The 23,739-nt window shown below is 42.4% G+C and overlaps 1 protein-coding gene across 5 annotated transcripts in view; it reads left to right on the forward strand.

Moving 5' to 3' along the window:
• Positions 1 to 60: 60 nt before the first annotated feature.
• Positions 61 to 23,739, forward strand: part of UIMC1 (ubiquitin interaction motif containing 1) — a 79,454-nt gene continuing 55,775 nt past the window's right edge. For 2 of the 5 annotated variants that reach the window (XM_083422831.1, XM_083422832.1), the window contains exons 1-2: positions 5,182 to 5,204; positions 12,388 to 12,527. In XM_083422831.1, coding sequence (XP_083278957.1) covers position 5,204; positions 12,388 to 12,527 — 141 coding nt within the window. In that variant the 5' untranslated portion in view covers positions 5,182 to 5,203. Of the gene's footprint in view, positions 946 to 5,181; positions 5,205 to 5,384; positions 8,396 to 9,472; positions 12,528 to 23,739 lie in introns of those variants that run through there. The other 3 variants (XM_083422835.1, XM_083422833.1, XM_083422834.1) reach the window with 3 other exon arrangements.

Below are 23,739 nucleotides of genomic sequence, written 5' to 3' on the forward strand. Positions count from 1 at the left end.
CGCGCAGCCCGGGAACCGAAAAGATCGGAAACCGCGAGGAGAATCGAACGCCCTCGCGATATTTGGTTTGCACGTGATCGAAGCCGCATCTCCCTGGGCGTCCATTTCTCTTGAGGGCACTGGAAGTGCTGAGAGGGGAGCAGTTGCTATGGGGATGGAGCCTGGCGGCGTGGCCCGCTGTCGCGAGGAGGCGCCGACACAGGCGAAACAGCAGCATTCTCCCCTCCACCCAGCTACCTGGGCATACTGCAAAAAACACCCCCCCCCAAAACGCCTCCAACTGGTGTTTGTGTATGTGCCCACACCTCATTTCTGTGCACAAGAGAGTAGCAGCTCTGTTAAAACCACACACCCCTCTCTTGGGGAACACGGCAGGCGACTAATAATTATGCTACGGCCGAATTAGGAACATGCGTGTTCTTAAATGGAGAGCCCCCTCGCGGAAAACCCGATTTCAATTCAGTTGGCGGGAAACAAAAGGCAGAGGGTGACTGGAAAGGCCGCGCGTGCAGGAAACCACAGCTGAGAGTCGAGCGAAGTGACCCCTAGAAGAAGCCGAAAGGGCTTCTGTGTCGGCCGGCGGCGCTGATGCTATCCAGGCCCGGGGAGAAGTAGACAGGGCTGCCCGCCCGCCTGCTTGTCCAATGCTGAGCCGCCTTCACCCAGGATGACACCGAAGGACCGGGCTGTGGGACGGCGCGAGAAGAACGCCTCCCGTGACCCCCGCAAGCCCCGCCCTTCCCCTCAAGCTAGGCCGCCGACTATTTCCATTTTAGCTCCGGGAAGTGAAGTTGCTGGCGCCAGCTTGAGTGCGGGCAAAATATCCGCTGCCGAGCCTCCGTCACTCCCAGCAAGGGGCAGCGGAGCCGCCGACTTGCCTCCGCCGCTGAGCTAGTGGGAGGAGAAGGCGGGGTAGTGGCCCGGTTTGGGGAGGAGCCGGCCCCGGTGAGTAGCCTTGTCCGCCCGCCCGCCTGCCTGCCTCCCTCCGTGGGGCCCGTAGGACCTTTTCCCATGCTTCCCTTCCATGCTCTTCACTCCCTCCCCCCCCCCCGCCATCGCAGGGTCTCCCCATGGGTCTAGCAGCCTCTTCGCAGGGAGTCTTGGTGGTTGGGTGGCGCTTCGTTGCAACCTTGGTGGTCTAAACCCACCCCTTCCGTCTAAAGTAGGGGAGGATTCAGTAGGACCCGGGCTGGCCTGTCCTTCCACTTTTTTAACAGCTGTTTAATATGCAGAAATTGTCATGGGACGCTTTTCATGGCCTGGAGATACCTACCAAGCTGGCAGAGCTTCAGGAGCCCTTTCAAAAGTTTGCAACCTTAGAGTGAAAGCTGACAAAAAGTTCGTTCTCTCTACAAAGGCCCTGCCTCTCCACAGGAGGCCTGCTTGCTCTGATTATCTTTTGCAGGTGTTTTAATGTGTCTGTTTTCAGTTCTCTTCTCCTCTGTTTAGTTTATGCACTCCTCTAGAAGTACGGTACCTTCTGCCTCAGGTTCTTGATCTTGGAGGATGCAGAACTTTTTAAAAGATTGCTTATGTCCGCAGCTTTGTAGATTAGTCGGGTTTGTACTTGATAACTGAGCATTCCTCAGAACAGACTGTATAAAAAGAGCCCACAAACAGGCATAGGAGTGCTTACCAGGATTTTTTTTTTTTGCAATATTTTGGAAGTCACTGTTGATAGTTCTCTTTATTCAAGCTACCATATATATTTAATAGAAATAGCATCTTCAGCTCTTGCTACCCCCATCCCTACTTTAGTGTCTCCTACAGTTTTGAGTGTTGTGTGGACACATGATCACAGTGCCATAATTCTCCCAGAATTTATTTGTGGCATTGTCTCTGTCCTTAGAGGATGAGTGCTCTCTCAAATGCAGTAAAGTTGAGACAATACTGCTGGTACGCCAGCGGAGACCTGTCTATGCTTTGTGTGGAATGGGTGGTACATGCTCGGTTAACTCCCGCTTGGACTACAGTGGTACCTCAGGTTACATACACTTCAGGTTACATATGCTTCAGGTTACAGACTCCGCTAACACAGAAATAGTACCTCGGGTTAGGAACTTTGCTTCAGTATGAGAACAGAAATCGTGCTCCGGCGGCAGCGGGAGGCCCCATTAGCTAAAGTGGTGCTTCATGTTAAGAACAGTTTCAGGTTAAGAACGGACCTCTGGAACGAATTAAGTACTTAACCCGAGGTAGCACTGTACTGCAATGCGCTCTATGTGACTTGGAAACAACAACTAATCCAGAATGGGGCAGGTAGACGTGACAGGGAGTGGCTGCCAGGACCATATAACCCCAGTCCTAAAAGAAGTGTGTTGGCTCCCAGTATGTTTCTGAGCACAATTCACAGTGTTGGTGCTGACTTTTAAATCCCTATATGGCTTTGGCCCTGTATGCTTGAAAGAGCATCTCTACCACCATCTTCTAGCCCGGACACTGAGATCCAGCTCTGAGGGCCTTCTGGTTTTTCTCTCATTGCGAGAGTTGAGGTTACAGGGAACCGGGCAGAGGGCCCTTTCGGTAGTTGTGCCTGCTCTGTGGAATGCCCTCCCAGCAGATGTCAAACAGCCATATGATTTTTAAAAGACATCTGAAGGCAGCCCTGTTCAGGGAAATTTTTGTGTTTGATGTTGTATTGTGCTTTTACTGTTTTTTGTTGGTAGCCACCCAGAGTGCCTGGGGCAACCCAGTCAGATAGGCAGCATATAAATAATAAATTAGTATTATTAATAATAATATTCCTTTTAGAGAAACAATTTCCCAGTGACAAAAGACCAATAAAGCTTTCTGCATTTCCTGCCGTGCCCCTCCCCTGCAATTCTTTGGCCATAATTATATTCACATTTCCTTCTTAGTTTAGATTTGTTTCCGTGCTTTGTGTGTTATTAGCCTTCCCAGTTCTGGGTTATAAAGCTCTCTCTCTCTTTTTTTTTTTTTAAACAAAAGTCTTGTCTAGTTTGCTCATCTGCTTATGGTATCACATACGAGGTTAGTACAGCATGTACCGTATGTGCAGAAGGGGGAGACACAGAGCAGCATGGCTGTCTTCTAGCAGCAAGCAGTATTCTGTAGCAAAGCACCCCACATCTATACAGGTACTTTTACCATGGGAACTGGAAATAGTGCAGAGGAAAAAATAATGGAGTTGGGGCAGCTTTTAGCTCTGCAATCTGTATTCAAACAAAAGAATGATTGGTTTTGAAGGAAATTTAGCGTAATTTCCCCCCTTTACATATGGAACATTCTTATTTTGGTCAGGATGAAATATAAGGGATTGGGTGTTCCATATGAAAAGTGTGTTCTAGAAAGCCGTGGATTTCTGGAAAACTGGAAATTGTCAAAATTCTGTTCTGTAGAGCTATGTATAATTGAATAAGGTAGCATAAGTGTGCTTGGTCATAGGTTGATTTGTACAGGAATACAATGCAATAATTGATGACTTTCAAGTTGAACCTTATTTCCTGGCAAACAGGAAATATTTTATTGCTGCTCTATCTAGTCTTTCTCTGCATCAGAACTGGAATAGGGTCAGGTCTGATTTGAACATTATTTACTTGCTCATTATGGAGGAAATGTTTCCATGTGGCATTCAAAGTTCATATTGTACATACCAAATTGGCAGAATCTCATAGAACATCATGCCAATATTAGATGCTCTGTAACACTGATATGGTGACATTCCATGCAATTGGAATGACTGAGGTGCTGAGCCTAATGCAAACTTTACTTTCTGCTGTGCGGAGTGCTGTCACAGATATATTTTATTAGTCTCCACTTGTGGCCTTAGTAGATCTGAATCAGCACAGAATAGTTGCAGCCCCCCTAGAGGCGGACTTGATTATTGGTGCATGTGTTTTCAAAGGTAACAGCCTCAAGCCAGAGATATATATTTTTTTTGTACAAGCAACCCATCTTAAACCTAAACACATTTTCTCAGAAGCAAGTCCCTTTGATTTCAGTGGTACTTTCAAGGTATGCTTAGACTCTCAGTCGTTGCATAAAAATGACTTGTCTGATGCATAAGGTATGAATCTGCAACTCTGCTCTTCTGAATCCTTATTCCCACTTTGCTACTACTGTATTTGTTCTTTGAGCCTGTGCTTTTTAGAGTGCATCTAAAAATTGATCCGTTCGATTTTACCAGATTTGGGTCAACCTTATGGTACACCCTCTGGTTCTTCCTCTTGCCTTTGATGCAGACAAAAGTCACACACACAAAAGGACCTGCAATTGGCTCTTGTAAGAGTCTTATTAATCTTGAGCCATCAGCAGAGATTCAGAGTGCAACAGTGTATATCCTTTCTGAAAAAATTGTAACATTATGTATTCCTTTCATCTTGCTACCCAGGTCATAAATTCATAGAATGGTTGAGTTGGAAGGGACTCCAGGGGTAATTTAGTCCAGGCTCCTGCAGTGCAGGACCCCTTTAGGAGTTTGGGTACAATAAACCCAATCTGTTGGGGCTGTTGTAAATTTGTTAGTTTTCAGAAAACATGGTAAACTGTTGGGAACAGAATTTTTAAAGGAGAGTACTATGTATTGTGTTTAACCTCAAACTTTGAGTCCATAGTGTTGATGCTCATAATTTTCCCCCTCATACCTAAATTTTGGATAGCAGCTTACAAACAGTCGTCTGTAGCTTGAACCTCTCTAACTCATTTGGGGATGAGAGTCATTCATTTTTGGCCTTATTTTTGAGCATTTTAAGCTGTCACAGCTTGGCAGGTCTAGTGGCTGCAATGTCAAGATTGTGAATTATCCTGCTGGTAATTGTTTTCTGATTCATCAAAGTGATAGATGATGATGAAAGAAAATGGCAAATAATCATAAATGGGGAATTTTCAAGGATGCCCCTGAAAAGTGCAAGTTCTGAAATGAAACACATGTGGGCTTGCTTATTAATGGGTCACCTTTGCTGTCTGAGCTTAAAGAAAGAAATGTTCTTAAGCATCCAGAGATGGGGTTGGGGACCCAGATGATTGGAAAACCAGCCTGTGAGCTAACTTGCAGAATTAGTTAACAGCAGACTCCCAGGGAGAGAGTAGGATGGAGGCATGAAAGCAAAACAAGATTTTCAATGCTTCCTGACTTGAATTGGTTTCTTTAATTTATGTTTGCAGGAACATCAGCCCTGCTGGCTTCAGAGCACCAGTGACAGTTGTGTGGTTGAGTATGCAATCCTAAACCCTCTTACTTGAAAGTAAGCCACATTTAAGTCAATGGGACTTTTTCTGAGTAGACATGTATAGTGTTGCTTCTATTAAAATGTTAGGGATAAGTGTGTCATCCTACCTGTGTTTTGTGCTTCATAGCAATCCCATATTGAAGGTGATCTGTCAGGCAGATGATATACTGCACAATCTGAGCAAGTTGAGTGCTGGTGTAAATGTTATTGTTTTTTGGGCAGGCTTGCAAATGCTCTTCCCCAATCTGCTTCCATGTATTTCACAGGCATGTGAAAGATACATGATCTGATTTATTGAATATGAAGTAATAACACAACCAAATCTTTCTGAATTGTCTTTTGTATTGCATTTGCCTATTGCTCCAAAGTGTGTATCTTGTAAATATTTGTGTGTTTTTGCTTCCCTTTCTGTAAGCAGTGGAAATTTCAGAGTGGCAGTGGTTGTTTTCCCTTCAAAGTGAGAGCATTGGAGAGGGAGGGTCTTTGTATTTACAAACAAACATACAGGGCAGGATTAGAAGTCATGCTAACAGAAGCCTGTAAGAGACTTCTGCACAGAAACTTCTGCTAGTGCATCAGAGCTTTCCCCTCCTTTCCTTTCTATGCAGAGCCTGATATTGGCTGTGGGGCAGTCTATAACGCTATATATATCTGCAGCACTTTTTAGTTCTTTGTTTACTTTGCCGCTGGATCTTTTATTGTCTAGCTTGCTCCTGGATTGTTAGCCTGCTCTGCATAATTAGCTGAGCTCTGAAAGTTTTTGGGGTGAGAGCAGGAAGTTCTGCTGAAAGAGGTGGGGTTTAAAGCTGGCTGCAGCGGAGAGCTTCTATCAGGGAGGGGAGGACAACAAAGCAGGGAGACAGGTGACTGTCTTCTTGCTGAGGAAAGTAGCAAGAAACATAAAGGTGAAGCTGAAAGAGTTTGCTGGTTTATGTGAGGGCTTATCCTCATTTCTTATCAGTTAAGAGGGAGGAGGGAGAGAGCAAACAAAGCCAGCACACTATCTGCAAAGTATCTGTAAAGTATTGGTTCAGCTGAGCTATCCCCTGGGAAGCTGTCAAGTCTCAGCCTTTTGTTCACCAGTATATTGCCTTGTTGAAACACTTATCACAATGTTATTTCAATACTGGTATTCAGCTGCACAGCCCTAGTCTGGAGCCTGTGGGAGAAGGAGAAGGGGAATTGTTTCATCTGGTAAACTAAAAGGCTCTGCTAAATTCCTCTCACAATTTCAGAGAAAAGGATAGAGAGCTGCATCACCCAGTGCAAGACAGCACTGGTTCTGAACCCAGTAGAGTACATGAGTCTGCTCCATTAATCCTCTTTTCCTAATGTCAAATCTCTATCCTATTTCTTTCTGTTAATAACCTGATTGCTAAAGCAATAGCTCAGACAGAACTAGTACAGCTATTCCTTTTTTTCACTGCTGCCTGAAGGTATCTTGTTCTCTCAAATAACTCTGTGTTTCTCCTTGCTGTCCCTTGTTCATGGATTCCCCGCCCCCCAGAACAATCTTCTGGTTCTACCTCTGTCTTCTTCCAAATCCTTCCCCCATATAGTTCTAGATTATCTGTCCAGTCATCCTTAAATGTGTGTTACTGCTCTTGCTCAACTTCAGCTCTTATGGGCCTTGCCCCTCCTATCCATTCTCTTCCATTGTTGAGCTTTAGTTCAGAGGTGGTAGCCACAGAGGTCTATGGACTACAGCTCCCATAATCCTTAACCATTGACCATGCTGGTTGAGACTGATGAGAGGCGGGAGTCCAACAACATCTAGAGACCACAGGTTAACCACCGCTGCTTTAGAGTGTAGGCTCCTGCCCTGGCTGCTTTCATTTCTACTTATGCGGTAAAGCACCATTTGCATTACAGTATTGCTACATTCTCTCATATAAAAGCAATTTCCAACATTTCATTGCATTGTAGCATGATCAGGAAATGAAAAGCAGAGCTATGCAGTTTGGAATTGGTTTAATTCTTAGTGGTTCTCATTGCATTTTATGATGTAGAGTTATAAGGATACATCCAGGAAGATGGTTGAGAAAAGACCAACACTTACCTGTACTGGGGTAGCTGTTTTTATGGGAGGAGACTGTCATGGTAACATCTGCATTAGATATATGGTGAGGTGCACAAAGCCCCCCTCGGCCAGTGCAGTAAGGTGTGTCATTTTAGGAGGTGAAACTTAACTTTCGCAAATTTATTCAGTGAGGGGTCTTTAAAATATGTTTTTAATGAATTCAATTCTTCTTATTTTTTGATTGAGTAACATTTAGCTTGGTAAATTATGTTTGATTAGAAAGCACATAAACTGCTCTTGGAAAGCCAAAGAACTTTAATTTTGCCTTCCGAAAATGTCAGGAAGTGCTATAAAATTTTTTGTTTCTCTGCATAAAACATATCCTTTTAAGCATACAACATTACCTTGTAATCATAAGACAATGTTAGAAAGTAATCAGACATCAGACACTCCCGTTTATTCCGCATCCAATACACTCCCACCATTGATTTTGGAAGTGGTATACACAAGGTTTGATCTGAACCAGCTTTGATCCGAATTCAGAAAAAGCCCAGGCTGGCCTCCACCGCTGCCAGCACCGATGCCAGAGGGAAATCGCGGTGTCTGGCGCACCTACCGAGGGAGCCACAGCCTCCCTTCCCACCCAACAACCCCGTGGAGCTCCGAGGCTGGAGGGACCTCAGAGCCAGAGCAACAAAAACTTGAAACCACGCAAAGCCCCAGGCCCAGATGGCTTCACAGCAGAATTCTATAGGAAATTCAAAGAACCCCTGATGACCTACATGACCCGCCTATTCAATGACATCATGAAAGGGGGGCCCATCCCCAAAACCTGGACCCACTCCAAAATAGTCTCCATCCCAAAATCACTGAAAGACAGCCTCAAAGTAGAATCATATCACCCAATCTCATTAATAAACCAAGACTACAAGATATTCACAACAATCTTGGCCAACTGCCTAAAAATCTTATGCAAGTTAATAGCCCCAGACCAGACTGGCTTTGTCCCTGGTCACAATATTACTGAACCTGATCAAACACAGCAAGGCAACTAAACTCCCACTGACAATTATGTCCCTAGACATCCTCAAAGCTTTTGATTGCTTAGAATGGAAATACCTATTAGCAGTACTAACTAGCATGAAATTTGGCCCCAACTTCCTACAAATCCTCAAACAAATATACGGTACTCCCAAGCTTCAGCAAAATGCAGAACTAACAATATGTAACACCCTAGCAATCCAAAGAGGCACAAAACAAGGATGCCCACTATCTCCCTTCTTATTTATCCTGGCTCTGGAACCCTTAGCAATCTGAATCCGAGCAGCCTCAGACATCAAGGGAGTGGAAATAAAAGTCAGAACCTATAAATTAGGGCTCTTTGCAGATGACCTAATGGTCACAACACCAGACCCCATAAACACAGCAACCTACCTAATCAGAGAACTCAACACATTTGCAATGGTGTTGGGCCTACAAGTAAACTTTGCAGAGTCAGAAGCTATGTGCTTCAACACCCCTCCTCCCACCCAAAAAGAACTCACTAATATCACCAAGATAAAACTTTGCCACACCAAGTTCAGATACCTAGGGGTACAAATAACCAGAAACCTCAATAAATTATACCTCCACAACTACAAGCCCCTGTGGCGCCAAATAAACAAGACCTAAAGAGATGGAAGAACAAGAATTTCACTCTCTGACAAAATAGCCATGATCAAAATGATCACCCTCCCAAAACTTGCCTATTCCAAACCCTCCCAATCTGGATTCCCCAAACCCAATTCTGCATGGTTACATGGAAAAAATATCACAGGGGAAAAATATGAGAGAGAGATATTGCACATACTTTTGTAAATCAAGAAAATCTTTAATAACAATACATCAAAAAAAGAAAAAGTAAAGACATCATCAGTTAACAAGAAATGTAAACAGGAAGTTTAATCAAGTCTTACTTTGATTCGTTCTTGGACATCAGCCGCTAATTTGCTTCTTCGCCACTGATGTATCCCTCACACTTTTCTTGTGTATACACCCTGCTTACTGGCTCTGTGACTTGTTTCACACACCTCTGTATAGACTGAACATGGCAGGGCCACTATGGAACTTGCATGGGCTTGTCAGTGGACTTCTATACTTTGGCTGTAGTAAGTTTACATGTCAAAGGAGGTTCATATACCCAGTCAGCTATCAGCTCCAACAGGAACAAAGCACAGGGGTTGATGCAATATGTCTTCCTTGGACGTACAGAAATGCCTACCAGTATGTCATCATCTCCTCCCCTTAAGTCAACAATCTTTTGGACACCAGCTCTCCTCTCTTCACTGTCATCTGAGCACAAGAGTGTCTGGATTATCATTTCGCTGAATGCATACCATGCTGAGCACTAAGTGGTTGGCAAAACAGCATCCACTACAGCCGCCTTTTGTAGCTGAAACAAGATGCAGCGTGCGCCTTCCACCCAATAGTGTTTTACTGTGATGTTGAACCAGCAGGGGTAGTATACACAAACAATGTATTCCACTCTCAGTCTTAAATTGTTGAGGGTTTTGCCTTTAAGTCTTTTTTGAAACCCATATGCAACAAAGCCTGTTTGCTGCTGTTACCACCTTGAATAGTTCACTGGACCAATGTCTAGAAGAGCCAGATCTGTGTGATGTTTTTCTGTCCTTATGGCCTGTGTGATCCGATACTCGTACACTTTATCAGTGGACGGATCCTTAACAACATTGTCACTCAGTGAAATAAGAGACTCTCCAATTGAGAGTTGGGTGAATGAAGGATCAATTTCAAGTTCTGCAGCAGTGTCTAGCATCTTGCCACTGCTACCTGTCCACTTGCTGTTAGATAAGGTCTTCCCATCAAATGCTGTGATCAAGTGTCACAGGGGTGTGGACACAAACCAACCAGAGCAGCTTACAACCTGGCTTGACCTCTACCCAGTGCATGGTACCACCCACCCAGCCAGTGTTAGCATTTGTAGAATCACCTCCAATGGCCTGCAGGCTCTTATCAATGCCCTTCTTCTTCATGAAATTTACAGTATAATTAGCAATAATGTCAGCTGGTTTCGCCCTATTTGAACCTTTCTCTGGAGTGAAGTGGTAGAGATACCTTCCACCTGGCTCACTGCACACAGAATAATGCTGTTCTGTGATGATGCTGAGGAACTGCTGTTCTGAATTGTCTGCTTTCAGCATATCTTTAGTTGTATCTTCGCGGCCGTCTAAAAAGATGTGGTCAAATTCATCCTTCTGACAAAGATAATCAAATTCCTGATCCAGGGATTTCGTTACTTTTTATTGGCCCCTCTTGACTTTATTGTGATCAGTGACAAGCCTCCTGTGTTCTTCAGCGATCAAGCCAGCATCCACAAAGGCAGTAGTGGTGATGGCAGCTGTGGCATGTAGGCCAGCACCATATCTAATGCTATGCATAGCAACATTATATATTTCGAATGTGTTGTATACATTTTTCTAATTAAAATGTTCTTTTTTGAAGTATTAGAAGTGGACAGTATACTTGGTTTCCCTATTGTCAATTAAGAACTTCCATCATTTCCATCTTGGGCATCAGCTATTTGTTCTTCATTTTCATCAGCAGAGAAAATCATTTCATTTGATGTTATTGAAGCACCCTGCTTACTTCTCTGCTTATATTCAGCAAGACTTATTCTCTCATCTTCTTGCCACTTGCTTTTTGACTTGTCTCTTATACCCAGGCAGATCTGGCAAGCCAGACTGATGTGATCCAATCATTTTTAATGATTTTAATGCAATTTTACAAACATTTTTCCCCATTTGTTTTTTAATACATTTTAAAAAAAAATTATTGGAAATTCCACAAAAATGTTAAAAGGTCGTTATTTTTTATGTAGCTATATACCAAGCAAAACTAAATCACATTAATTCAACCAAAATATCATTTGAATTCCCAAGTGATGCTACAACCTTTTAGCACCCCTCATTTTTGGAATTTGAAAGTTGAAAAATTCAACATGCCCTACCAGGGCAGCCCTTTGCGAGCCAAACCTAACCAATATGGCCCTTGACCATCATCATACAAATATCTCTGCTGGCTGTAAGATAACCCAGAAAGTTCTTCCTACCATGATACCTTTCATGCAGTGGGACCTTGTATTTTCTCTATACATTCTTTTGGTTTCCTGTTCCTGTTCCTGTTATCACTTAGGATGCTGAGCTGATAGCCAGAAAAGCTTTGGAGAACATAGTGCGGGGGTGGGGATGGGGAGGATTTGCGGTGTTGCTGCTTCTCTCAGTTGGCCAAGAGCCCTAATCAGCTTTTCTGGCTGTGCTTTCACTGTTAAAGCTTGTTATGTAGCTCTCTTGCTATGTATAGTGTGGCAATGAAGGACTTTGCCGGAAGCGCCAGCTCTAATTGCACTTGCACCTGCCCTCCCCTCTGTTTCTCATAACTCTTAGCATTTCTGGCTTTTCAGCAGTTTCCCCCCTCTAGCTGCAGAGTGCCCTTTCTGGAACAGGTAGCCATGGTTTGTCCCAGCAGAGGGCACTATGAGCATGCTGTTCAGTGGGTGACTTAGGCTATAAAAGGAGAGCCAAGTGTCCTTGACTTTTCTCTCTCGTTTTTCGTTTAGTCTTTTTGCCGTTCTTCTGACCTTTGTCTTATTCCTACAGTACACTTCCAAGCTGTTGCTCTGTGAGCATATTACTTGAAAAATGCAACTCCTTTCCCGTGCCTAATTGAATATGAAAGCTGGCAACTGCTTCTGATGCTTTGGTTTCCCCCTTCTGTAGTGCTGAGTCTAGCACGATCCGCTGTCCCTTTCTCGGTTTTCCCTGCATCAGCAGTGGAGCCAGGTTTAGGCTAATAGGGGTTTGAGATGGCAGGCTGATGTTTTCTGATGTTGCATGAATAACTTTGGGCAAGCTGGAAATGTGTTTTTTGTAGTTGCTATTCATTGCTTTGGAACCTGCTGTTAGTCTGTGTTTTCTAGCTTCTTCCTGATTTAATCAGCTATATAAGGTAGTCTTAATTGGGTGAGCGGGGATTTATGAATGCGCCTCTGAATAAGTCTCAGGTCTCCACACCTGTGAGACAAGAATGGATTGCCTAGAGTGCTCTACCTCCAAGTAATCAATTAGGAGGGGAAACTGAATCAGGATCAGTCGGACAAATAAATATTTCTCTTTGTTCCAGTGGAAAGGATGCCAAAGAAAAAGCGGAAAACTTCAGATGGGCCTGATTCCCAGAGCCAGGATCAGGGAGAGGAGTCAAGGGAATTGTCAAATGCCATGGTTGTGGATGCGTGCATTGTCATATCTGACAGTGATGGAGAGGTGAGTAGTCAAGAACAAACAATGCAAATTCTGACTTGAATTCTATTTGTATACCATTGCATTGTCTTTCCCCTCCCCCATAAAATTCTATTTTGCAATAAAGTTGGAAATACAGGTAACAAAATGAAAGAACACCACAGAATATTATATCATGATCACTAATTAAGAGGAAACGGAAAAAGGAACTCACTGATTACTGGCCTTGGTATATCAGACGTGGGCTGCTGGGACAATTAGAGTACAACAGCCTGGGGAGAGGGTCACTAACTACTGGATGAGTTTGGATGTCCAAACTACAGTTAGAAAAAAAATATGCACCTGTATTTGATTAGAATGCAGTCAGGTGTTTGATGGGCTTTCACAGGAGAGAAGATAAACAAAAACCATGGTGTCAGAACGCCCTGTCCCCCCCAAATACAATTGCTTCCTTATTGAGCAACTTCATACATAACCATGGTCCCTCAAATTTAATCAATCTGCTAATTTATTTTTACGGGAGAGTTTATTCTACCTCTCTATCTGGAGTTAGGTAGCTGGACTTTGACACAATAGTCTATTCTGCTTAGTGTATTTTTAGGAGAGATTTGATTTATTTTTCTCTAAGTAATCATATTGTCATACATGGAAAGAATAGGCATTTGGCATTAGAAATAAACTCTCCACACCCCCAGTTTCCTCTCACTACTGTATTGGCCTGAATATAAGCCGCATCCACAAATAAGCTGCACCTTTAAAATTAGGTGGCTTGGGGGAGGCTTGGAAGCCACAGAAGGGATGGGCACCATTGCCCCACGCTCCCAGGCTGCTCGTGGGGTGGGGGGCGGGGGGAGCCATGCTGCTTTGTCGGTGGCGTAAGGTCACAAATAGAAGCCGCACTTTAACTTTTAACGATTGGAATTTGGAAAAAAAATGTGCGGCTTATATTCGGGCCAATACGGTATATCCTTTTTTGGTTTGTATTTTTAATTTTTTTATTATTACACACACACACACACACACACACGGCTCTTTGCAGTATATTTTAGACACTAAACAAAACACTTTAAACTAAAATAGCTGCATGCTCATAGGGGGAAGAAATCTGTGTAATTTGACAGGACAAGTCCTAGTTCGTATAGCTCAAAATTGCCACTTTGAATTCTGTGCAGAAAGTAGCTGAAAGCTGACTTGAAACACCTCTGTCAGGAGGGTGAATGTGTTCTGCATCAGCTGCAGTCACCCAGCAGTCCTCAATTCTCTGTATACAGTTAATTACAGGAGCCTGCTTTGAATCTAGGAATAGCTTGCTGGAGAATGCCAATGGCCCATCTAGTCCAGCATCATATTCTCACAGTCTAACCAGATGCCTGTGGAAGCTTAGGAAGGGATGAACAAAGGCCAGTAGATATAAATAGGTAAAAAAAAGGTTGTGGCCAGAGGTGGAGAAAAGCTTCCCCATTTCCCTGTTCTCCAAGTGCAACACTTTATATTTATTTATTTAGAATATTTTAGATACCACCCTTTAAGGAAACTTCCAGGGTGGTTTAGAAAGACAGAAGTGCACATGACCCCTGAAAATGTTCCCATGTTATGAGAACTTGCCCTGTAAGCTGCTGAAGGAGGATGGGAGGTGCCTGAGGTGTTGGGGATGGCACTCCAAAGTTATTCCAGTTGTGGTATCTATTTGTTTAAAATATGCTGTAGTGATGGCAAAGTGTTGTTCAGTTGAACTTTATAACAAATGACCCTGTTCAGAGAGGAGTCTCATTCTGTCCAGTGTATTCTATTATGTTTAATAGAAACCAAATGTCAAGCTTGGGGGCGTTCCACAGAATTCCCTAATGACAACCTTTTACTATTAAATAAGTGCTGATAGCAGCATTATTTACACAGCTTACTAATTCTAGGCAAGGTCCAAATCCTTGTAAGCTAAAGCCAAGTCCAGCAAAATGACCACCAGAGGAACTCATTTGCCACTGTATATTTGCAGTTTTTACGGTACATCCTCACCCAGTACTTTTAAAATTTCAGGATAGCATTTTACACAATACCAAGGGATCTTGACTTCCCTACTGATTATAGATCTTGTGCCTAGTTCCTTTAGTGGCTAGTATTGATAAGCAGATAGTTATTATGTGCAAAGACTAAAAACAAAGCAAAAACCACAAAAACAAAACACAAACACAAAAAAATCCCACATAAGCTAAACAGAGGTTGGGGGGGACCTTTACATCAGATGATATTGAAAGTTACATCTGCATCCTTATTAGAGATCTTTCCTGCTGGGAAAATTCTTTAAAGAAATACATCATACAGCAGTGATTATTCCTTTTTGTTAAACCCCGATCTCGGCAAATATGCTAAGCTAACTTCAGATTTGTGCTGTGTTGCGATCTTCATATTGAAATCTGCAGGAAAGACAAAACCAATAATGACAAGAGAGTCTACAATGCATGCAAGATCAGGACCTATTGTTGGCCACAATCTTTTATTTTCAGTGTGCATATATTTGAAAATAGAGAAACAAAATAACTCTTAAAATGAATCTGTAAAAATATTAGGCACTTTCACTTGACTGTACGTTCAGACCCATAAACAATAAATTCTGGTGGCATAATCTCTCATATTACAGTACAGGATATGCTCAGGGAGGCCATTAAAGAGCCAATTAGGTTCTGTTTAAGTGAAAACAGTTCACAGCCAGTTGAGTAAATGGATTTATTCTGTTTGCTCTGTTTTCAGATCTGAGGCTATAACCCTGCCTTCTCATTTTCTCTCCTGCAAAAAACACCTTTCCTGGGAATTGTGAAAAATGTGTCTGACTCCTGAAACATTTCCTCAGATTTGCCAGGCATGCAATACAAAATTCAAGTCCTGAATTCCATTGTTGCATTAAAGTAAAAGGCATGTAATAGTCTGGGTAAACGACAGTTTTAGAGAGGAGTAGATTCTCAATTCTTCTGGCAGCTGCTCACATGTGGTTCCCTATGATACACAGATTTATAAGGCAGGCTTGGAAACCAGAAGTTCATTGGGCTCTTTCTTTGGCAACCTCCTGACAGGTATCTTTAGAACAAGCCTCCCATTCTCCTCTTGAGCCAGGATGCTTTGTAGCAGTTGCAGCTGGAAAGTCTCCAGCAACTCGCTTTTGATGATCTCTGGCAGGCTGAGTCTCCCTGGTGTTTCTCAGTCATGCTTTGTTGTCAAACTCCTCTGTGCTATTTTGCAAACTTCTTCTTGCAGTGGGCTTTGCCATAGCATCTGTTAAGGCTAATCTGAAGCAACTTTTCTGCCCAGTGGCCTGTCTAATCAATACTGATTGCCTCATAGGCTCGAGTTGCTTTTGTCTTCAACTTGTGCTATCTGTGCATATGTGATTAGACCCTTTATCAGCCTTTTACTGATATCGACAAAAAATGGTTTCTTTTCTCAGTAGAGTTTATGTAGATTGTGAAGCGATGTTAAGCTGAATTCACTCTTAACATATTCGTTATATATTTATCACACCCTCCTTTAGAGAACTCAGGAGTGCTACCCTGTAAAGTAAATTAGACTGAGAGGGAAAGGAAGTTCTGTTTCACGGGCAGAAGTTTCTGTGTCAATGGGATGATTTTGTTGGATACAACCCTTTATACTGACTTTCTTCCGTAGTTTTACATATTTCATTAGGACAACTTGTTGAGCTGAATCTGTACAGCTTTCAAAGTATAAGAAAGAAGATGTGGAAGCTGGCATTGGGTCAGCCTTTTGGTCCATGTAGCTCAGGACAATCCCCTTCAACTTGCAGTGACTCCCTACTCTGTTGCTGTCATCCTTTCAATTGGAGATGATAGGAATTGTACCTCAACCATTCCACATGGCGACTTTCTATTTATTTTATATATACACACCACTTACATTATAGAATATCAAAGCAGCGCAGAGAAAGCCAGAAATAAGTATAAAGTACACATCAGAAATAATACAATTAAAATATCAGTATAACTCCAGGAGATGATCAGCGGACAATAATTAAAAATCGCATTCAGAAACTGGGTAAATAAAAAGGTCTGCATAGGAAACAGCAGATTGTTGGAGCCACAAGAGGTCTGGAGGGTGGCAACACAATAACAGGCCTTTTCTGTGGTGGCTGCCCATTTGTGGAATGCTCTTCCCAGGGAGTCTTGCCTGGGGCCTTCATCTTCATTGCCAGGTGAAAACTGTTTCTCTGTAATCAGGCCTTTGGCTGATTAACATTCTATAGTATTTTAAATGTGTTGATGGCAGGGGGTTATTGGCTTGTTTTCGTTTTATTATGTATTTTGTGCTCTTGTTTTGTATTTTGTATTTTGAACTGGCCTGTGATCTTCAGATGAAGGGTGGTATACAACTGTAATAAATAAACAAACATTAAATCAATAAAATTAATACATTGAACATGGCCTAGATTGAAGCATATGGTCAGCCAGTGCAGCTGCTTCAACAAAGGTGTCATATATTGATAGTAGTTAACTCCAGGCAGCAAGCTCACAGCAGCATTTTGCACTAACTGCAACTTCTGAACCGGCCTCAGGGACAGTCCCAATGAAGTGCATTGCAGTAATCAAGTGAGCCGTGTATGTGCCACAGTCGTGAGATTGTCCAGGACTGTTAATAGCTGGTATGCCCAGCTAAGCTGGTAAGAGGCAGCCCTCACTACTGAAGCCACTTGAGCCTCTAGTGACACATGAATCAGTGAGTACCCCCAGACTACGAACATGCTCCTTTTAAGGGAGTGTCCAGAACAGGCAAATGGCCAGTTTCCTGGATGCCCAAACCACCTACCAGCAGCGCCTTCATCTTGCCAGGATATGATTTCAGTATATTGGCCATGTTCTATCTCCACTGTTTGAAACAGTAGGCTTCTGAATACCAGTTGCTAGGAATCGCAAGCAGGGAGATTATAGTTGCACTTAGGCCTTGCTGGTGGACTTCCCATAGGCATCTGGTTGGCCACTGTAGGAACAGGATACTGGACTAGGTAGGCCTTTGGCCAGAACCAGCAGGGCTCTTCTTATCTTACATATAATTTGCAAGCCCAAGTGGAGTGCAGGTTTTTGTGCTAGAGGAGAGACTATTGAAATCTCTCAGCTACATCTGTGAACTACATGCACTTATTTTACTCTTCTTCAGTACAGAAGCTATGAACTTCAAAAGTCAAAGTGCTTGAATGGAATGTATTGGATGAATCTTGAACAGGTCAAGACTACTGCTCATTCCAGAATATTATTTCATAGAATAAAACACTTTTCTTCCACTAGCATTTGTCCAGCATGTTTACTGATTGTGGACTCCTCATAAGCATTTAGTTTTATTTATTTTATATTTTATTTATATAATTTATATCCTGCACCTATCATATGTGATCTTGGGCCCACAACAATAAACAGCCAAGTATCTTTGGGTTATATAACGGCTCATTCAGAAGGCCTGAAGCAGGAGAGAGTCTTCAGCTTGTATAGTAATAATAATAATAATAATAATAATAATAAAAAATAACAACAACTAAAGTTGGCACCTGGCAATGCTTGGAGGGCAGGTTGCTGGTCAGTGTGAGGATGGGTTGCTGGGCTAGATGGTCTGTGCTGGCAGGACTCCTATGCATTAGAAGGAAGTGTGCAATTCATAGCTGCAGGGAGAGGGCTCGTCTTACTGGTATTTGCCACTTCTGAAAAAGGGCTACATGAAGATTCCAGTGATTCGAATAGGAGAGTTTTTTTTTGGGGGGGGGGGAATATCATTTTCTCAATGAGAATATATAGTTCTTTGGGTGTTGGGAAGATACAATACTGGAAAGACATTTAAATCCCTTGAAATGTGCAAAACAAGTGAGCGAAATAGTGATAGCCTCAACAGACCCTATGTATGATTTGCTCTATTGGATAGCTGCAGTCCAGGGAGCTTCTGCAGTGAATCCAATTAATCCTTGTGGCCTAAACACACACACACGGTTTTCAGTGACTCAGGATTTTTAAAAGCATACTTATTTAATAAAACCAGAAAATGAAAAACACTATTTAATTAGGTCTTAGATCTGCTCATGGGAAGATTTTGTTTCTAGTGGGAGCAAACCCCTTAATCCAGAAGTACTCTATATCTGTGCTGGCGAGAATGGCCTTGAGATACCTTCATTGAATGCAGAGAAGGAAAGAAATCAACAAAGGCAGTGGGGCTGCTCTAATCTGACCCAGCCTTTTAATAATGCTCATCCGCCTACGAGAATATCAACTACTCAAGGGACCATTCAACCAACTGCCTTTTTAATAAGACTGCTAGTCCAAAAATAATCTTAATCAATTAAGTATCTCCAGCACTGCTACAAGGTCATTCCTAATGCAAAACTTACAAGGAAAAATAATAGTTATGCTTGATTTGATCTCTGTGCTGTATTCCTCTGTTCACAGGAAGAATTCTGGATAGAGTCTCCCTTTCTTTGGGTTAAAAAGCTTTCAGAATATCATCATCTGTGTTGCTTTTTTCAAATAGGGATGTGCAGTTTAATTTATGCTTACAAGCAACTGCAGCATCAGTTTTGTCCAAAGACTGCAGAAAGAGATTTGTTCTTAAAAACTCCATATATTTTCATTCAAAAGGGACTGATTAATTTACCACTGTTTCAGGCTAGATGATTTGAAAACTGTTAATGAATTCTTACAAAAAAAACCTTATGTGCAGTGACTAGAAAATAAGGACCATTGAAATCATCTTAAATAGCCTACATAACTCAGTTATCTAAAATCTAGATGTGCACAATATTAATACATCCAGTACTGCTGTATAGGACAGAATCTTGGGTAACAATGAAAAAATGAGAAACACACATTGATGATATCTGAAAACAAAATTATCAGGAAAATCTTTGGTCATATCAGGGAAAATGAAACCTGCAGATGAAGGATTACAGAAGAAATAAGAAGTCTCTATGACAAACCAAGCATACTGGGGGAGATTAAGGCAAATTTATTTCAGTAGCTCGGGCGCATCCGAGATACAGATAAGCAGAAAGCAGTGACAAAACAACTTTTGTAGTAACACCATGCCTTATTATTTTTTATTAAATTTGTAAACTGCCCTTCATCTGAAGATGACAGGGTGGTCCACAACATAAAAATACAAAATGAGAACACAAAATACACTATAAAACAAAAACAAACCACTAACCTCTCTCTCACAAACACAGAGAATGTTAAGCCAAAGGCCTGGTTATAGATGTTTTTGCCTGTTGCTTAAAGATATGTAATGAAGGTGCCAGGTGAGCCTCCCCAGGGAGAGCATTCCACAAGTTGGGAGCCACCACAGAAAAGGCCCATTCTCGTGTTGTCACCCTCCAGACCTTATGAAGCAGTTCATATGGGAAGAGGCAGTCCTTGAGGTACTGCGGTCCTGAGTCATTTAAGCCTTTATAGGTCAAAACTGACACTTTGAATTGGGCCCAAAAACTAATGGGCAGCTAATGCAGTCGGGCCAGGATTGATGTAATATGCTCAAACTGTCTTGCCCTGGTGACCTTACTTCATTTTAACTTTTGCAGGATAGTCCTGAAAATTCCAATCTGGGGGCAATATGAGGATGGGGGTAATGTTTCAGAAGGGAGGTAGCTTTGTTGCTTTGTGGGAAGTCAGCCATGCTGCTTCCTTCTCACCACCTACAGTGGTACCTTGGGTTACAGACGCTTCGGGTTACAAACTCCGCTAAGCAGGAAGTAGTTGCTCCAGGTTAAGAACTTTGCCCCAGGATAAGAACGGAAATCGTGCGCCAGCGGCAGCAGGAGGCCCCATTAGTGAAAGCACGCCTCAGGTTAAGAACCGTTTCAGGTTAAGAATGGACCTCTGGAATGAAATAAGTTCTTAACTCAAGGTTCCACTGTACAGTGGTACCTCTGGATATGAACGGGATCCGTTCCGGAGCCCTGTTTGCATCCAGAAGCGAATGCAACCCGCGTCTGCGGGTTGCCGCTTCCGCGCATGCGCGTGACGTCATTTTGAGCGTCTGTGCATGTGCAAGCGTAGAAACCTGGAAATAGCACGTTACTTTCGTGTTGCCGCGGAGTGCAACCCAAAAGCGCTCAACCTGAAGCAACTTCAACCCGAGGTATGACTATTTTTCTTAAGACTGGCCTGTATTCCAGTGCAGCAGAAAAGAATAGGATTGGCATACGTTCCTGTCTGGGCAGAAATCACTTAAATGTATGGGGAAATCCAGATGTATGGCAGCCTAAACTGGCAGTGCTGTTTTTGCCGCCTCTCTAAAAAAGCTCAACAACTTTTCTGTCCGGATTTTCACTGTTTGAAATATGGCAACCCTAGAAAAGAAGCCACCAGCAAGGACTCATCAGTGAGCTGAAACTGACTTGTTTCACAGGGAGTCTGTAGAAGCCTTTTGTTAATGTCACCTTGACAGAGAGTTGAGCTAAAGTATCAAGGCAAAATCAGAAGTCTGGCTGCCAGGAGTAAAAGTGTCAAGGGGTTTCTCTGAACTTTGTCGCGAGAAGAATAGGTGCAAGCTTAGAGTCCATGCTGGGTAATTGCCTATCCGACCGTAGTTTGTTAAAGAGGACCAGCTTTCCCGTGACAAATATAGGGCACTGACAGGGGCTAGCTCTTCCTTTTTACGCAACCGCAAAATGACGAAGCTTGTAAAAAGAATATTAAAGTGTATACAGGAGAAACGAGAGGGGAGAGCACAGCAAGGGGGATAAAACAGGATGGCTGTGTAGCTGTCTAAACCCACCCACACAGCATCAAGCAGCAGCAGCAGCTTTGCTCTGTTTTAGACATGCTGTAAAAAACCATCTGGGAGTCTCTGGAATGGTTAACACCTGTCATGTTACTACAGCCAATAACAAAACAGTCCGTTTGTGAGCGCCTTGATAAAAATGGATCATCAAAAAGAAGGCTAGATGGATTTGTCTGGAGAGAAAACACACATCATGGTGAGCTAATGCTGTTTGTTTCTAATAAAGTGGTGGTTTTTCTAGCCAGTGCAATTACTATGCCATGATCATGTTAAGATATTTGGTATATTTCCCACCATATCTTCTCATAAGCAATCAGGAAAATATGGATTGTAAGTGTCTGCTTGGGAGGTAGTTCCCTCCTCCAGATCCAGATCCCCTGGATTCCCAAGGGCTCTCCACTGCTATTTCACCAGATCTACCAGAAATAGTAGACCATTTCTCTGGTTGCTATTTATTTATATGGAATATTTACTTTGCCCCTCATCTGGAAAAAAATCATGCAGATGCTCATGGTTGCACATCTGATCATGGCTTGGAGGAAATGCAGAATTGCAGAATTCTAAAGGGGCAGGCTGTTAGATGAAGTAGAGCAGAGGTGGCTACCCTGTGGCCCTCCCATTGTGCTGGCTTGGACTGATGGGAGCTGGACTTCAACAATATCTGGAAGCCCAAAATTTAGATAATAGATAGTCACTCTTGAAGTATTTTCAGATAATGCAAAGCCAGAATAAATTCCACATGACTATTCACCACCCTGCTTTCTAGTAGAAGTCACCATTGACAGAATTCCCCCATCAAAGTTAAGATTCTACCACTACTTTGACATGCCTTATTTCTTGACAGTCCTCCCTAGCATTCCTCCTGTCATTCTGCATAGCCCCTGTTGATCTTCTCTTTGACTCACTTCTTCTTGCATCAGTTCTGTGTCGTTGCTGCCCTTTTTCTCAAAACAGCACACTTTCAACTTTCTCAAGTCTGTTCCCTATACTCTGTATCCTTCTTTCAGTTTCCTTGCCTCTGGGCTCCCTTTGTCTTTGTCCTGGGTCCTCAGCCTACCCAAGTAATGTTTTGATTCCAGCAAAACTGACAGCTTTACTTTCCCTCACAGAAGTTAGACTACAGCTGGCTTAGTGTCCTTGTTACTATACTAGCTCAGCCAGCCACAAGTCCAAAACAGTATCCTGGCCCTAAATTTTCTTAACACATTGGGAAATGGAGGAGCAGAAGTCAAAATTCTCCTAAGACAAGCATGAACAAGAGAAAAATCAATGTCGTATTAACCAAATTGGTTAGATAATTGCTCCACTTAGAAAAATCTGCATGGTTCTAGGGAACTACTGTATAGCCTAAATAAGTATGTTGCAATGCTGATATGCCCAAAAGGCAACTTGAACTAGCAGAATTTTAAACATTGCTTCCATATGACAGAAAATCATTGTTTCATTCTCTTCCATACTAGTCAGACCTTAGTACGGACTTGGGAGAAAAATCAAGAGCAGAAAAAGGATAAAGCTTTTGAAAATAAGACTTAGTAGAAAAGGCTGATGGTGGAGTCTGGAGATGACAACCACTTTCTAATAGATGTACATTTTTTCTATAGCTGTTCAAGCAGAAATGCAACTGACAGGAAGTAATGGACTTTTGTTGAAGGAGGGAAGATTTTTAACATCACGTTCAAAACTGAGAAAAGTTAAGAACTCAATAAGAGAGGTTTGGGAATACCTCGTCCATTGGATGTTTTTCAGTAGAGACAAAGATCAGTTATGGGCAGTTAAAGTAGAAATGATCATACTTAAGGTAGGCATGGGTCTAAATCAGGGATGGGTAACTAAGACCAACTCATCTGCTATCTACTGAGCCGTGCTTATTTATTAGTCCACTAGAGTCAAGGATCAATCAACAACAATGAAATGACAGATAATTTCCCTGTATATATCCCAGGTAGGTAGGTAGGTACATTTTAGTTGTGTCCAATTGACATACAATTGCCAACTCATGGCTCCTCTTGGGTCAGAGCAGAATGGAATGGAAGGTGGGGCAGAGGTTGGGAGCAGAATTCCTGTGCGAAATGGTCACTGCCTGTTTATAAATTGCTGCTTAGGTGGTGGGTCAAAGCAAAGAAGTATGCAAGTTACAGATTACATGTTGTTGTTATTCCATCACCCAAATAGGTTACATATTCATTTTCTGCTCCAAAATTATCTGATTCTAGGAAAGCATATCTTTATTTTTCTTTCTATTTCTATGTCATAAAAATATATTTCCCCTTAGATAGAACCAAGGCCCTTGGGCTGCCTGTCCTCTTTAACGCATTAAGCTAAACATGGAAAGCAAAGGTACCTCCAGGCGCTCTCTTAATCCTTTTAGCAGGTAGACTCTGAGTGGTCTGCAAGCAAATTTTTTAAAGGGATGAGATGTGCACTAGGTGAACATCCAGTCGTTGCATTACATACTTACTGAATTCCAAGTTGCAGGATC

This window comes from Podarcis tiliguerta (assembly GCF_965153285.1).
Source record: "Podarcis tiliguerta genome assembly, chromosome: 2".
Lineage (NCBI taxonomy): Eukaryota > Metazoa > Chordata > Lepidosauria > Squamata > Lacertidae > Podarcis > Podarcis tiliguerta.